The sequence below is a fragment of the Montipora capricornis genome, chromosome 9 (assembly GCF_036669925.1).
Source record: "Montipora capricornis isolate CH-2021 chromosome 9, ASM3666992v2, whole genome shotgun sequence".
NCBI lineage: Eukaryota > Metazoa > Cnidaria > Anthozoa > Scleractinia > Acroporidae > Montipora > Montipora capricornis.
This window is the reverse complement of record NC_090891.1, coordinates 6,425,020-6,440,019: the sequence shown is the minus strand read 5'-3', so window position 1 is coordinate 6,440,019 and position 15,000 is coordinate 6,425,020. Positions and strand designations below refer to the sequence as shown.

Here is a 15,000-nt window from a genome sequence, read left to right as displayed (position 1 = left end):
TATACGATAGTGTAGAAATTGTTGTTCACAGGTTTGTTTCCAACCGTTAATTAGCCTAGAATAACAGCGGTGCAAATATATCTAATTTACGTTTTACTGTTAACATTAAATCTAGTGTCAAAGGGTCACACTTCGATTGCATAAGGTTTGATGTTTTGACTTGTTGACAGATAGGTGATGAACAATGGGAAGCGTTAATTCAAAATAATTAAACATCATGCCGGATAAACGCGTTCCCACAGCAAGTTTTGTTGCGATTTTCTTCACCTACAACTTGGCCTGCAATTATGGAATGACCCGAAATATAGAACGGGTAGTAGGCAACAAACACTTACACCATAACAAAAACGGTCGGCCGCACTGAAAACACTAAAAACACCGAAAAACACCATTGTAAACACCACCGCAGCCGTTACCGGGCCATGTCACTACTCCATTGGATAAAATTTCGGAAAATCATAAGCGCCACCATTTTAGTCCGGCAGTTGTGTTCCACACGATTAAATTAATATCTATAGCATTCGGACGAACACTTAGGGTGCGTTCTTTTGGGATTCTCCGAAAAAGGCTCACTGATCCAAGTGAAGTGATCATGGTGCATTAAAGGAACCGAAGAATCCTTTCTCAGAGTGGATTTATTGGTTCCTTTGGGGCACCGTGATCCAAGATTGGATCAGTGATCCTTTTCAGGATCATCCCAAATGAATGCACCCTAATTAAAATAGCGGGAGGACAAATCGAAAGCACAGAGGTCATTAAGGACATGGAAAAGATGCAAGTCATTTATCGCTGGTCTGTGTCAATAGCGACGGATGGGCACAAGGATGCCATATGTCTTGAAAGGCAGTGATCTGATGTCTACACAGTTTTTCAGCTGTCTCCGACTCCAAGTTGTTTCATACTAAACAGAATTTGAAAGTGAGAAACGATCCTCTGATTATTATAGACACCAGGAATCAGTTCGAACCCATGACCTCTGTGACACAGTTGGGAGCAGGTCAATTGGTTGAGCTAAGGGGTTCCCTTCAAAGGCCGTGATAAAAGAAAACATGTATTTTTGTCAATGCGTGAGCGGGCGGAATTTTGCGAGTCCTGCAATCTGATTGGTTCTGAGAGTGGGCGGAATTTTTCTATTTTGCCGCCATTCCGTGCAGAATCCTAGTCCTGGTTGCCTGAGCTTGTTTGACAGGTGTCGCTTAGGACCAAAAATTGTAAATTGGTTTTTTTTTTAATTAAGTCTTTTAAATGTTTTAAAAAGTAAACAGTGTTGCTTTACAAATTAACTATTGTAAACAGAATCAACCGATCATTGCGGTACAGATTTTCCCTATACAGACCTCTCGGCTGATGAATAACATGACTTTTTTTTTTTCAGTTTCAAACAAACATTGCCATAACACATGCGAATATACAAAAAAGTGACAAAACAGATCGCACAAATAGGAAAATAGCAGGTTATGTCAGCTAATGTCCTCAGTTTGAGAAAAAAATTATAATTGCGTTCGACAGAAGAGAACGCATACTATTTTGTTGCTGTTGTTGTTGTTCGAGATTTCTCGCGTTGTTTTGGGATGAGGTTGTCTTCGATGCCAGTTGGTTTCAAAGTTTTCGAAAGACTGGCGGACTGGCTGGCATTTCGCCTTGATTCCACGCGGCAAATCAGTAGCCACGGTGATCACAGGCATCCCGTCTTGCTAAGAGGCTAGGCTTGAATTATTAATATTATTTCGTTCACTGTTTTGAATTTTTAAATTTCGCCAAGTTCAGTGAATTTGCGTCGATTTGGTAAAAGAATCTACAGTCAATATGATTGATACTACGTGCACGTAACAGAACATCAGAAAGTTGTGAACTGGCGCGTTTTCTAGGAAACAGACGCCACAATTTGCTTCGCCAACAGGTCGGAGTTGCGACGTGTGGACTTAGTAGCTTTTCACAGGAGCGCGTAGAGAATTGAAACTTCTCGCCAAAAGACGCGGGTTCCAGCACTGCGCGAAGGCCATTAATAAAGCTCCACTAGTAAAACTTAAGGTTAAGCAAGCTCGTTTTTGAGACGCGCACGGCAACCGAAAGGGAAAATTTCGCGTTCCAGGACAGTGGTGTCTCCCAGATTTTTTTACTAATCATCTCTAATGAAGAAAAGATACTTAGCAATGTAAATGTGGTTTTGTGAAGACAAGATAAAAAGGAAAACAGTTCACTTCCGGTTGCCGCCCGCGTCTCAAAAACGCGCGTGCTTAAGCTCCCTATTTTGTCTGTAAACCTCTCCAAATCCCACATTACGAATCTGATATCTATAAGCTTTGTCGCAGTTTTCAGTCTCGTCTTTTCTGTTTGGTCTGTTTATCATCTGTTTGGTGTTCATCCCCTCTATACACTTTTTAATCCTTCTCACAGAGTCCACAAAATACGAGTCCTGTCTGAGACGAGATGTAAAGCAAAAAATGATAAAAGAGATAAGGAAACGGCTGGACATTTTGTCTGCAAAATCAGAATGTTGCGAAGGTGGTAAGTAAAATGGCTCTTAAATGATATACGAGTACTTCTGTTATGCTACCTTGTCAGAGGCTTATATACAGGCCCTGCCCCTAAGGCTAAGGCTTAATACCAGAAAAATAAGTAGGTCACGCCACAATGCAGGTCACAAGTACCAATTTCCCCATCCCTCCCCAGGGTTTTACAGTGTTGAATTTGAATCGTTTCCGAACTCAAGGTAAGGCCATCGAAGGTCTGACATCAACACTCTTAAGGGATAGTGGGGAAGGGAGGGAAGGAATCAACAGGATAAAAGACACAATTTTAAAGAAATAAATGTTTGTTAGGTTCTGTAGTTGTTTGACGAGTGTCCCAAGGACTTATTATCTACATTATGGTTCTAAGAGATAATTTTCTTTGGTCAGAGGAGAATGGAAGCTAACTAACTACCTGCAGGAAAGCCCCTGAACAATTGATTTTCAGTGAACTGCAACACAGAAAAACATGGGGTGCAATCAGCCGTCTCAGTTTCACCCATAAAAATGCCTTATCCTCGAAATATCTAGAAATGATGAAAAACGAATGGGCCATTTTAGTTATCAGGCCGATGAATGAAAGTGAAGCTGCCGGTGATCTCGTGTTGATAATACAAACCTTTTTAGTTTGCGGCTCTGGAATCGAGAAGCTTGTCGGAAGTTAGTTGTTGCAATGTAAGACAAGCGCAGTTTGTTGTGGTAGTGCACTGTAAGTCCACTACACACCATGTCACCGGGTTGCAAGAGTGTAAGAATGTAAGTCCTTGGTGGCAATAGGCCCGCCAGCGCATGCATAAATCAAGAAAATAAACAGGTCTGTTGGTAGCGTGCTTGAGTTTCAAAAAATGAGCACCAAAGACGGCTAGAATTAGTGACGCTGATAAATAATAAAGCAGCTTCTATTTCTAAGACGATGAAATTACCTGGGGATAAATAACCTCCTCTAGGAGAGTAAATTTTTGACTTTGCAGAAACAATAGTCAACCTCAAGAGTTGGACGACTGTGATCTTTGTGTTGAATTCACACATTTCTTTTCAAACTTTATAACACTTGAAAAAAAAAAAAAAAACTAACAAAAACAAACGCCCGGTGTCTTGCCATCGTTTTGACTCAGATATATCCTTTATTTCGCGAGTCTTTAGTAAACACTCAAGGTTACTTGATCACAGGGTGCCGCTGAAATCGATGTCACTTATTTTTCAATTTACTTGTGCATCCAAAAGTACAATGGAAAAAATTGAACGTAGCAAAAATCTCCCTGAATGTTTCGCTGATGGTAACTTTTCTATTCGCGGTACAAAATTTAGGTTGTTTTCGTGTCGCAAATTTTGTTGCTGATGGCAAAATATTTTATTTTCGATCGATATGTACACTTCCTAAAAACTTCCTTCTGCTCTTCCTAAAACAGCTTAAAACTGTGTATCAATATTTTATTTACTTTTGCATCAATATTTGTTTTGTATAAGTCAGGCTAACAGAATCTGTACCTTGCTTAGTTCGCATTTTAGAGCGTTAAAATAGAATTTTCTGTACTACGTTTCTAACAGCAAGTCGTATATTTTGAGGTCCTCCATCCAAATACTAACTCTCCGGACAGCGCTTAACTTTAACTTTTGTCGTGGAAAGCTGTCACGCTCAGAGTGCACGTTTAAATTTGTTGTGAAAAGAAAGTTGTAAGGGAACTTGAAAATGATCAACATGTCAGCCTCGGAGCCAATGTTTCTCGACTATCTTTTATTTTCTTCAATCTTTCTGGGTACCAAAACAATATCGTGTACTATTAAAGCTACATATTGTCCAAAGGCAACTTGAATCTCCTGGGGAAAAAGCCTCTCAGTTGACAGTTATGGAATAAAGCGCTGTGTCAAGTTATTGCACTACCACATGTACGCAATGCGTGCCTATTTTGTTACAGTGTAACGGCGATCAAAAAGGAGATACAGTCAAAATTATAGACGCAACAAAGTTGTGTTCCATCGAAATATGTGACACGCGACCTACTTATGGAAAAGCTTTTAAATATCTTAACACCAACCAAAGCTTTTCACTGCAAAAACCAGAAGATTTAACCTCTCATTCGCAAGTAGTTAATATTACAGTAAGACGATGTATGTGATAAAAGTAGTGAGGTTAGGCAATACAATTACAGGATCACCAATAGCCTCACTGTCTTTCACAGCCCAGGTAAACGAACAGCAACAACTCCAAAATGGTAATTAAAAATAAGAATACGCGTAATTCCAACCAGGAGCCCATCGTGCAGGATCTGATCAAAAATGAAAAAGGAAACATCAATAAAAAAGTACTTAATATTTCTTTATTTATATCAGCTTGCTGTCCACCACGCTGGGATAAACATGGCGACTCGTGTTATTACGTGGAAACGGCTGCAACCTCGAAATGGCAAGACGCTCGCAAAAAGTGCCAAAACATGGGAGCTGATCTCGCCATTATCACATCATCAGACGAAAATCGTTTTATTGCAAACCTGACAAAGAAATATAACATTATCAAGGAAAATGGTGTATGGTTTGGTCTTCAAAGATTGGCTGACTCCAAGTTTTACTGGATAGATGGTACCCCATTGGAGGGTCATTTCCAAGCCTGGAGGCATCGGCAGCCAGACAACAGTGGCGGCGTCGAAAACTGTGGTCACATGACGGGATCCACAGATCAGATATATGGGCAATGGAACGACTTGCCTTGTTCGTTGAGAAGAGGATATGCTCCTTACCCCGATCTGATTTGCGAGAAGCCTATTTCGGTATAGTCGTATATCTAGTAAGAGTAGTGCAGCTCAGAAACTGATTTCGGTTATCAACGCGTATCGTTGTTGTAGTTGTTTAAGTTGATAAACATAGAGTTGTAGTAGCTTGTTGAAAGCCAGTTCAATGAAACAAATGAGGTCATAATGTGATGTGTCTCAATAAACTGATGTGAAATGTACGTGTGAGTCATTCCATTTTAAATTTGGCTTGGTGATTTTAAACAAAGATTCTTAAGGCCTCTTTCGTTCTATGTTCAAAAATCCTATCCTAATAGCCTTAAGACGTTATTTGGAAAGAAAAAGAAGTTTGCATTTACGAAATAGGTTCAGTGACAATTTGAGTTCGTCCGACAGTTCAAGTATTATTCTTTCCAGATGTTAGTTGCTTAATTTTCTCTACAAAGATGAGCTTCGTTTGGTAATGCACCTTCGGCTTCACTTCATTTCACTTCAAGTTGATAATTAAAGTTCGACTTGGATACAATTATCTAGATAATTTAAGCATTTGTCTCTTAAAGACACCTGAAATATTAAGATTGCTCCAACGGGATACAAACTCATGACCTCGGCGATAGTGGTGCAAATCTACCAACCGAGCTATGAAATTTGGTGCAGGTCAATTCGTTTGGCTTATGTGTTCCCAGGAAAGGACTGAAAGAAGTGTGGGCTATGGACGAAAACAAGAAATGGCCACAAAGTCCATTTGTTTAATCGAATGGACCTGGAAGGTTTAAAACGAGAAGCCTCCAATATCATGTCAGCAGCAGATTCTTCGAGTTTGCATCCTACACTAGTCCCATTGATGAAAGCTGGGAGTTGTTCAAAACCTAAAAGCTTTGTTACTGAAAAAAACAAGACGACCTACATCTTCACTGTCCGTTGTGAATACCTTTACACGTGTCGGCAATCGTCATGATATTTTCCTTGCTCTTGGAGATATCAGATATCTGCCGTTTACTAACGCCATATTCAGCTGACAAATTAGTTCCTTTTTCCTCTTTCTCTAATCGCAAAATTATAGCCTGTTTATCTTTTACGAAAAAACGGATCGCTCACGCTTCAAGGACATGATGATCGTGAATAAACATTCGTGACGTAGTGTCGCTTGTTCGCCGAACGAGCCAATAGAAGGTGAAATTTCACTTAGCAACAAGGCAACCCGACGCCAATCAGGACTCATTCGAAAGTTGTTCATTAGTTACGACGTGTGCGAGCACTGCTTTATTTTGCTTTTTGAAAGGGAAACAAACTCGCGTGTACTTCATTTTTAAACGATGTAGTTTTGAAAAGAATATAGCTACGGATCTTGATCATGACTAATAAATATTCATGACAAAATTGGGACCAGAGATAAAGTCCAACTTATCTTGGGTGACTACGTCGATCAAGCGCTAAATGAGGAAACGGGACAAATTACACTCATTAGCACCCACTCCAATAATTCAGCAACTAAAGCTCCATATAAAAAACAACGGAACAAAGTGGTGGGTACTCTTCGATCATCACACGCTAAGTACGTCAGCAATGATATTGGTGGCAACTTGGAATCACACCCAAAGCGCTTTTGTAACAAAAACCCCCAGAATATTCCTTCCCTCAGTTCACCCCTTCCCGAGAACCTTGAGGGTCCACTCCTCAGGAATGTGATGGAAAGACCCATAGAGTTTTTCCGTCTATTCTTTTCCAATGGAATGGTGGATTGTATTGTTTTGCATACAAAAACCTGTGCTTACCTGTACGTTGCTGGTTATAGCCAACTCGGCGCTACGCGCCTCTTTGGCTATTTACCATCTCATATCCAACAAGCGCGAATGGAATAATTGTTAATTAGTTCTTCGAAAATTCCTGATATCAAATATCTCATGCGGTCTTCTTGTGTTCGTGGCCATTGCCATGTAAGAGTGAGGCCCTTCTTGCTGCTAACAGACTTGTTTTTAAACCTCAAAGCTCCTGGTCTACAACATCCCTCCCCAGGCGTTAAGATGAGAGACCCTGGGAACGAGGTTGCGCAGCGCCTTGGACCGCTCGGCCATCCTGACACCTCCGACCTTAACAAGGCTATGTGTGTGTTTGCATACCAATTGTCTCTCTTAGAAGTTATCCTGGCGTAGTAGACATTATCCAGGGCTACCATCTCTGCCTTGGTATTTCGGTTAAAATTCCAGCGATCTCAACCGATATCGCTGCTAGAATGTGGATTAATTTTAATTAATCTGCATTCCGGCTAGGAGCGATATCGGTTAAGATCCGGTAAAGAAGACGACATTACAAAGTCTAGGGGCTTGTCCCCAAAATAGCGGAAAATCCGGCGTCCATCAAAAAAATCTAATTTATAAGTGCTTATTGCCCGCGTTATCCACAGGATTAGGAAGAAGGGCTTACATCTACTGGTGCTCCATTTTATCGTTGATTGATTCATCACGGAAACATTAAAACCCGCAAATGTACAGCTCCTAACGGCAGTGGCTTCATAGCTAAGTTGGTTAGAGCGTCGCACTGTTAGGATGAGGAGGAAAGGCTTTCATCGACTGGTGCTTTATCTTTGTTATGATGTTTTCTGTTTTTACATCAGGCACTGACAGAACGGGATTTTTTTAGTTGGAGTGAAGCTTGTGCGTCTTCCCTGTTCTCAATTTCAGATGAGATTGTCATTTCATGTAAAGCTTGCTTTGCACTGACAAATAGAGTCTGTTGGTTCTAATTTTTTTTTTTGCCATAACATGGTCGTTTTTCGAATGTTTTGCATTGCCTCTAAATTGCATATTACAACGTGAGAGATAGTTTCCGTGATAAATGTCACCTTAAACTAGGTTTAAAGGAAAGAAGCCATTTCAGAGTCGACTGTCAAAAGCCAGCGAATAGGAATCACGCTAAAATTAGAAATCACCAAGGTACTATAGCTCGTGATGTAACAGATCGTCTTTGTCCGTTCAAGGTCAAACAAGGAGTTTTATTGATGTACTTATGCCATATGCCATATTATAAGACTTATGCCAAAAATTGCAATATAGAGCAAAAAGCAGCACCAAACAAATCAAATATTCAGCTTTAAGTTTATATGCCTCCAATGCTTGACTTGAATAACTACGTAGCCACCAGTGTGTCCTGACTAAAGCTATATTATGTCAAAGGTGGATTGAAACCAGCGAAAAATGCAAGAAAACTTTTTTTTCCAAACCGTACCTGAACACGAAAAGCATCGACTGTCAAGAGCTTTTGGCCGTGTAGCCACGTCGAGCCACAGAAAGAGCGCGAATAATTAAGCCTCGTTTATACTCCGGCGTGAGTGTCTGACCTGGCTTGAGCCTGCGATCCGATCAACAACCAGTCCCTGGTCAGAGGTCAACTTAAAAAAAAAACTGCTGACCTTGATAAGGTCCAACTTGAGCCCGCGATATGGTCACGTGATACTGGTCACATTGGCATACAAGGAGGGGTGGACGGACGTACGGTCGTACGGTTGTACGGTGACCAAAACCAAACTTTCTCATATCGATGGGTTACCATATTTTCTTAACTATGGTGATCCGCGTGCGCGCGCGGAGCTCCGCTATAAACACCTCGATGAAAAGTATTCGTGTTTCGAGGGCTGAATCTTTTATTCACAATACCCGCATAAGAACAGAACATCTTAAAAATAAGGGGTTTCACCTAAATGGTGGCGGAGTGAAGATTTTGGCTTGAATATCATTGGGGCAGGCATTAATTAAATGTGAAGTGCAAATCAGGAAAACACAAGTGGGATACGGACCGTATATGAAGGTTGGAACAAGCTCTGAGCAAGATAGCTTAACATCCGTTGAGAAGTTAGTTTTAAAAGGTCAAACCACTTTCAGCTCATCTATTGACAGTACCAACATCTTTAGTGAAATCTATAATAAAATTAAAAAAAGGGGGTTTCAAATTGGCTGCAATTAATATTGCCACTATTCCCGGCCATATCGAGGAACTTCGGGTGTATATGAATAAGAAGTGCATTAATATTCGTGCGGTTAATGAGACTCGCCTTGATGATTATATATCAAGTGGCGAAGTAGAGCTCCCAGGTTATATTCTGGAGAGAAAAGATAGGGAAAAGATAAGAGATGGAGGGGGGACTGCCCTTTATATCCGATCCGTGATACTATAAACCATGCACGCCAAGGTAAGTCTCTAATATTCCCCACTCTAATGTCTGTTTCGATGATACATTAAGCCTGCTGACTTCAGATTTTCGCTTAGAGAGACTTTCTCTGATGTTGTACATTTAATTAATAGTTCCCTACAGGTGAATAGGGCCACGGGATTGAATGGCATTTCTGTAACACTTTTGAAAGAAGCTGGCCCAGTAATCATACCTACCCTCATGCATGTAATAAGTTTATCCATTACAAATGGATATTTTCCAGGCAAATGAAAAATTTCCACACTATTGTTTATATAAGGAAGACATCAAATCTGAACTTTACAACTACACGCCAATATCCATCCTATCAGATAATAGTAAAATAATCGAGAAGGTCATTTTCAATCAACTTTATGAATACTTAAATAGCAACAATTTGCTGGCAGATTCGCAGCATGATTTAACGTACAGTCTACCCCGGTTGACTGCCCTGCTTGAATCTACTAACAATTGGACCCTAAATATTGATAACTGGCGGCTACTTTAATAGTGTGCTGTTTTTGGATCTATAAAGAAAACTTTTGATAGGGTTGACAACAGCAAACTATTGAGGACGCTGCTGCAGTTCTATGGGCTTGACTCGCATGCACTTAAGTGGCTCAAATCATACCTACCAAATCACTTTCAGAGTACGTATGCGTGTTCTTGTAAACACTTGTTTCCTGGGGTGGATCCAGGCTTTTACAAAATGGGGACCGATTAAGGTGCCGCCTTTGGCGACCCCCGAGAAATTTTAGAATTTTTACTCCTCGGAAACGCGATTTCCGGCATTCTGAGGCAAAGTCAGCGTGTTTTAATGTCTCATTTTTTAAAGTCTAAATTCCATTATTTTTGCATTAAAATATAACAAAGCTGCGCAAAAAAGATATGGTAAAAGTATACTGCAGTTAAACATTTTTAAATTTTGTGTTTCATCAAAGACGGGATACACAAGAAGCATTCTTTGGGAGTATCTTTCCGCAAAACGCTGAACCACAGCATCGTACTTGACGGACTTTTCGCAGTGAATGTTCTTCAGAGCCAAGCCCGACAATCTTTCCGTTGTCACAGTGGTGCGCATATATCCTTTGACCAGCTTCAAATTACTGTTTGCCGCGGTTCATTGTCGGCTGAAATGACTGATATAGTGCAAGCAATTTACAAATTCTTAATCAGAAAACGTTTTAGCTACATTGAACAGCAGAGAATTAGCTTTCTTATTTGATGCACTTGTATGTATTTTACATTTTTACAAGTTTATGACGTTAGATGTGATCTGTTTTTCAGCCCAAGGGCGAATTTTTGTTTGCTTGATTGCTCAGATGTCGCTAATGCAAGTCAGATATCACTTGGGTTCTTGTTTTTTTTTAAAGCATTGTAACACAATAAATGACAGCAAGTACCGTTTTGCATTTCTCTCCCACATTTCGCCCTTTCCTCTCCCTCCTCCCGTACCCCTCCTGCCCCTATTATCCTGGGCTCCCGCCCCCCTGTCCCCCTCCACTCATTTCGGTTAGAACTTCGTGCAACAACCTTACTCGGTTGAGTCTGATTTGGAAATTATCCTTGGAAGGTACACGGACCCATGACTTCTCTTTTTAAAGCTAGAATATCACTTTTCATCAAGTTATCAGCGAAACCTCTCTTTAACTCTGGTGACAATTTTCTGAGAAAAGTCGTTTATTTTTGTACCTTTCTATTACAAAGCTTCAACTGAAGGTCCTTTCAGTGATGTAACGTTGTGGCAGGTTGCGATTTCGTCAAAGAGCGGGCGGAAACAACCCCACGAGTTTTTTAAAGCAGTAGGCTTCAATTTCCGAAAAGTTGATTTTTTACCTGTAGCCGCAACGCTTCACGTCATGACTTTTCTAAGGTGCGAACTAAACTAAGGTAAAACTTCATTAATGGGCTAGTAGTTCAAGAAAACAAAACCAAACAAAGGACCTTACAACCGCTGCCCAATTTCCATGTAAAAATGCAGACCAAAATCCAATACTTGTGGAAATTGAGTAGGAACTGCAAGTGTAATTACTTCTGTTGCCCTAGGTCAGTTTGATCTCTAACTTTTGCTTTTAAGTCATATTCTAAAGTCCGTGACTCCCTAACCATGTTTCAAGTTTTTATTCTATGAAAAGCAAAACTTGTGACTTCCGAAAGAGGGTCACAAGAGCATTAGTCAGCCAATGAAAAGACGTACCGCCCAACGTGGGGCTCGAACCCACGACCCTGAGATTAAGAGTCTCATGCTCTACCGACTGAGCTAGCCGGGCTTCCACAGGTCACGATTCTTAGGCTACTTTATTTCTATTATATATAAATGATCTGCCTAATTGTCTCCAGCATTCCCAACCAAGGATGTACGCCGATGGTAGCGATGCTTCTGAAATAAATAGTTATGTTAATCTTGATCTAGAGAGAATCCGTGTGTGGCTTGCAACCAACAAACTAACTTTAAATATGACAAAAACTGAATTCCTACTGATTGGTTCCAAGCAAAGTTTATTACATTTTGCAGCAAAGCTCACTGACCACAATCAACCAGTTTTCCATTAGTCTCGACTGTAAAATCCTTTAGTGTACATGTTGACTAAAATCCTATTTGGGATTGTCATATCAACGAGCTTTCAAAAAAGATTGCTTTTGGTATAGGCGCCATTAAACGTAATAGGTATTCGGTTCCATATAAGACTCTATTCTCCAACTCACAACTCACTAGTCTAACCACATCTCGGTTACTGTTGATCGGTGTGCGGATTCTGTTTTAAGAGTCTTTCTCAAAAGTTACGAAATTTACAAAATCGGGCTGCACGCGTCGTGACATTTTCAAATCACGATCGTAGTACTGATGAATTGTCGCGAATGGTAAATTGGGTTGAACCAGACCGTCAACGCGTTGTTAATAAATCCATATTGAGGTATAAGATTGTAAGTAATATGGTTCCGGACTATGTTAGTTCACGCTTTGTCTTCCGTGCCGATACTTTAACCTACAGAGATAGTGACTGCGCTTGCCATTACTCATCCCCGCACTAGTGAAAGATTTTTTTCATGGCCGTGATTCAGTTTGAGGGGACGAACTGCTGTGGAGCTTTAACCCTCATTTTAGGGGTGCAACCCCTCTTGCGGGGGTGTTAAAGTGACGAGTTTTCTTTCTTCATCGGGGGAGGGTCCCCTTTTTCCCTAAAATTATCGGGTGTAAAGAATAAGTTCTTGAATGAAGTCCACACATACCTTCAAGGATTCTATTGTTCGCATAAATTACGTGAATTCCCATTTGAATCGCGTTGTGAAAGCGACCTAAAGCACATGTGGTTGGCATATATTCAGTTTTGATATTTACACCATTCAAACACCATCTCTGCTTTATCTGCCATCCCCTGAGCTGAGACTTTGCAATCAAGCAACTTTTATCTCAAGTCAGAAGATAGGCATATTTCTTTCCTTCCTGGCTTCGGCATGTATACCACCCATCTGACCCATATAGCAATTCGTCAGTAAACCACACTTGCTTAAAGTGCCTATAACCCCAAAATGTTTTTTTTTCGCTAAAATGAATCTTTGTACCTGTTCGAAACGCATTGCGGCCATTTTTTCCTTTTTCTAACAAATCCTGCCATTTTATAGGCTTCGAAAGTTGCGAAAATCCAAGCATCTTTTGTTCACGACCGAGTCAGAAGGGGTGTGGGTCTATTCCTGTTTTGACGTCACAGTCTACTTTGCATGCATTTTTACAAAGAGTTAATGACATGTAAATCAGTTTGTGACGTCAAAACATGAATACCAGGGCATGGGTAATAGGTCTCCCTGAGTAGTGCCCTCCTGTTTGTGACAGTATCTACCTCAAGCGGACCACCTTCTGTAGTTGTTAATTATATATATTGCCATTTCCTCGCAAGTGATATGGATGTTATACAGTGCTACCGACCTGCTCGTTTGGTTGAAGTCGTTACAAGCAACTAAAAACAGCAATCCGACTGTCTAGTCTTCGTCTAGTGTAGTGCATTTGGTGTTGGTCAAAATGGGTTGGTCATGCTATCACTGGCGCATAGTATTTGTTAATGTCATTTCTGTTTCTCTCATCTAATTAACAAGCAGCAAGGTTCGGCCACGGTGTTGTTTTATTTTGAGAAATAGCCCTTTTCACGGTTAGTTTTCTTTCATTTGCATTACAATATAATCTAGCACGTATATGAGGCAATTTCGGGCTATTTTGTAGTTTAAACCCGAAATTGCCTTGCATCCACGTTAGATTACATTGCAATGCAAATAAGAAAAAATAACCGTGAAAAAGGCTACTCTTTGAATGTGAGATACAATCACTTAAGTTTTAAAAAGGTGATGTTTGAAGTCAAAAGTACAAACCCCGGTGGGACTCGAACCCACAACCTTTGAATTAGAAGTCCAATAAGCTAGTCCATTGCGCCACGGGGGCTGCCTTGTTTCTCAGATGGAATACATTTGCGCCATAGGGATTTTCAAGGCCAAGGCACAGAAGCGATATTTCCCTTTGCTGGTGGGCCCAGCTGAGTCGAGATCCATCTGGATCCAGGTATTGTACGTGCAGCCGTCCAAAATGAACTAAGAACGGAATAAAGCATGAGATTACAATCACTTAACCCTTTAAGCCGCGAGGGGTTCCCATTGACGAGTAAAATCGTCTGTCGTTAGACAGAGTAAGATCTATAAGTGCCATTTGGCTCTCTCGGGGCTGAAAGGGTTAAACGGGGACAGTTTTTTGATGCCGTTAGCTTAACCCTTTAAGCCCCGAGGGGTTCCCCATTGACGAGTAAAATCGTCTGGCGTTAGACAGAGTAAGATCTATAAGTGCCATTTGGCACTCTCGGGGCTGAAAGGGCTAAGGACGGTGCCTACTATTGTTATTGCGCATACGTTCTGCGCATCTCGATATAATCAGATTTCCTATTGCTGTTGCTTATTCAATAGAGGGATATTTTTGCTCGGTTCAAAACTATGCGGAGAAAGCAGAACTTAGCAAGTGATCTTGGTATGCAAAAACAAAATTGGGGGTAACCAGGCATTTTTCAGAGATAATTGAGCTTCAATTTGGAAAAAATGTTACACAAGAAATCCACACAATGTTGAATTATTGCACGTGTATTTCCACAGTTTTTAACTTAACTGTTTAGCTTCATAACTTCTCTTTCTATCTTTCAAAAGCACATGATTCTCTCTCTGACGTCACATGACGTCGCATACAGTGTCCAGTCCTCTGGCGGATTTCTATATCTAACATCCCCCCCCCCCCCCCTAACTTAAAAAAGAATGTCATCCATGACATTTGACTTGCAATACAGAATAATTCTTTACAAGAGTAGTAGCTTTTGATTCAGAATATTCCTTACTTCTTAAATCCTGGAGTGGGGTGATCAGGCCCAGCTCCCTACAGACCACTTAATCTCTTAGTTCATCTCTCGATACTGGTGTTCGCGATTCTGTGGTACAACGACTATCTTAAGACAGTATTCACAGAATTCACAGAATTAACATAATGAATGTTTAAATACACTTAGGAAAATTGTCTGTTTATCTGCACTGGAATGACTGGTATGGCACCCTC

The 15,000-nt window shown here is 40.6% G+C and overlaps 1 protein-coding gene and 2 non-coding genes across 4 annotated transcripts in view; 1 reads left to right on the top strand and 2 right to left on the bottom strand.

Moving 5' to 3' along the window:
• The window catches only part of LOC138015596 (perlucin-like protein), a 13,357-nt gene extending 7,900 nt beyond the window's left edge, over positions 1–5,457 (top strand). For both annotated transcript variants that reach the window (XM_068862677.1, XM_068862678.1), the window contains exons 3-4: positions 2,398–2,508; positions 4,842–5,457. In XM_068862677.1, coding sequence (XP_068718778.1) covers positions 2,398–2,508; positions 4,842–5,281 — 551 coding nt within the window. In that variant the 3' untranslated portion in view covers positions 5,282–5,457. The remainder of the gene's footprint in view (positions 1–2,397; positions 2,509–4,841) is intronic.
• A 6,162-nt stretch (positions 5,458–11,619) lies between these two features.
• On the bottom strand, positions 11,620–11,692 carry Trnak-cuu (transfer RNA lysine (anticodon CUU)). Its single transcript has one exon. It is a non-coding gene; the product is annotated as a tRNA-Lys (tRNA).
• Positions 11,693–13,777: 2,085 nt separating this feature from the next.
• Positions 13,778–13,854, bottom strand: Trnar-ucu (transfer RNA arginine (anticodon UCU)). Its single transcript has one exon. It is a non-coding gene; the product is annotated as a tRNA-Arg (tRNA).
• Positions 13,855–15,000: the final 1,146 nt, after the last annotated feature.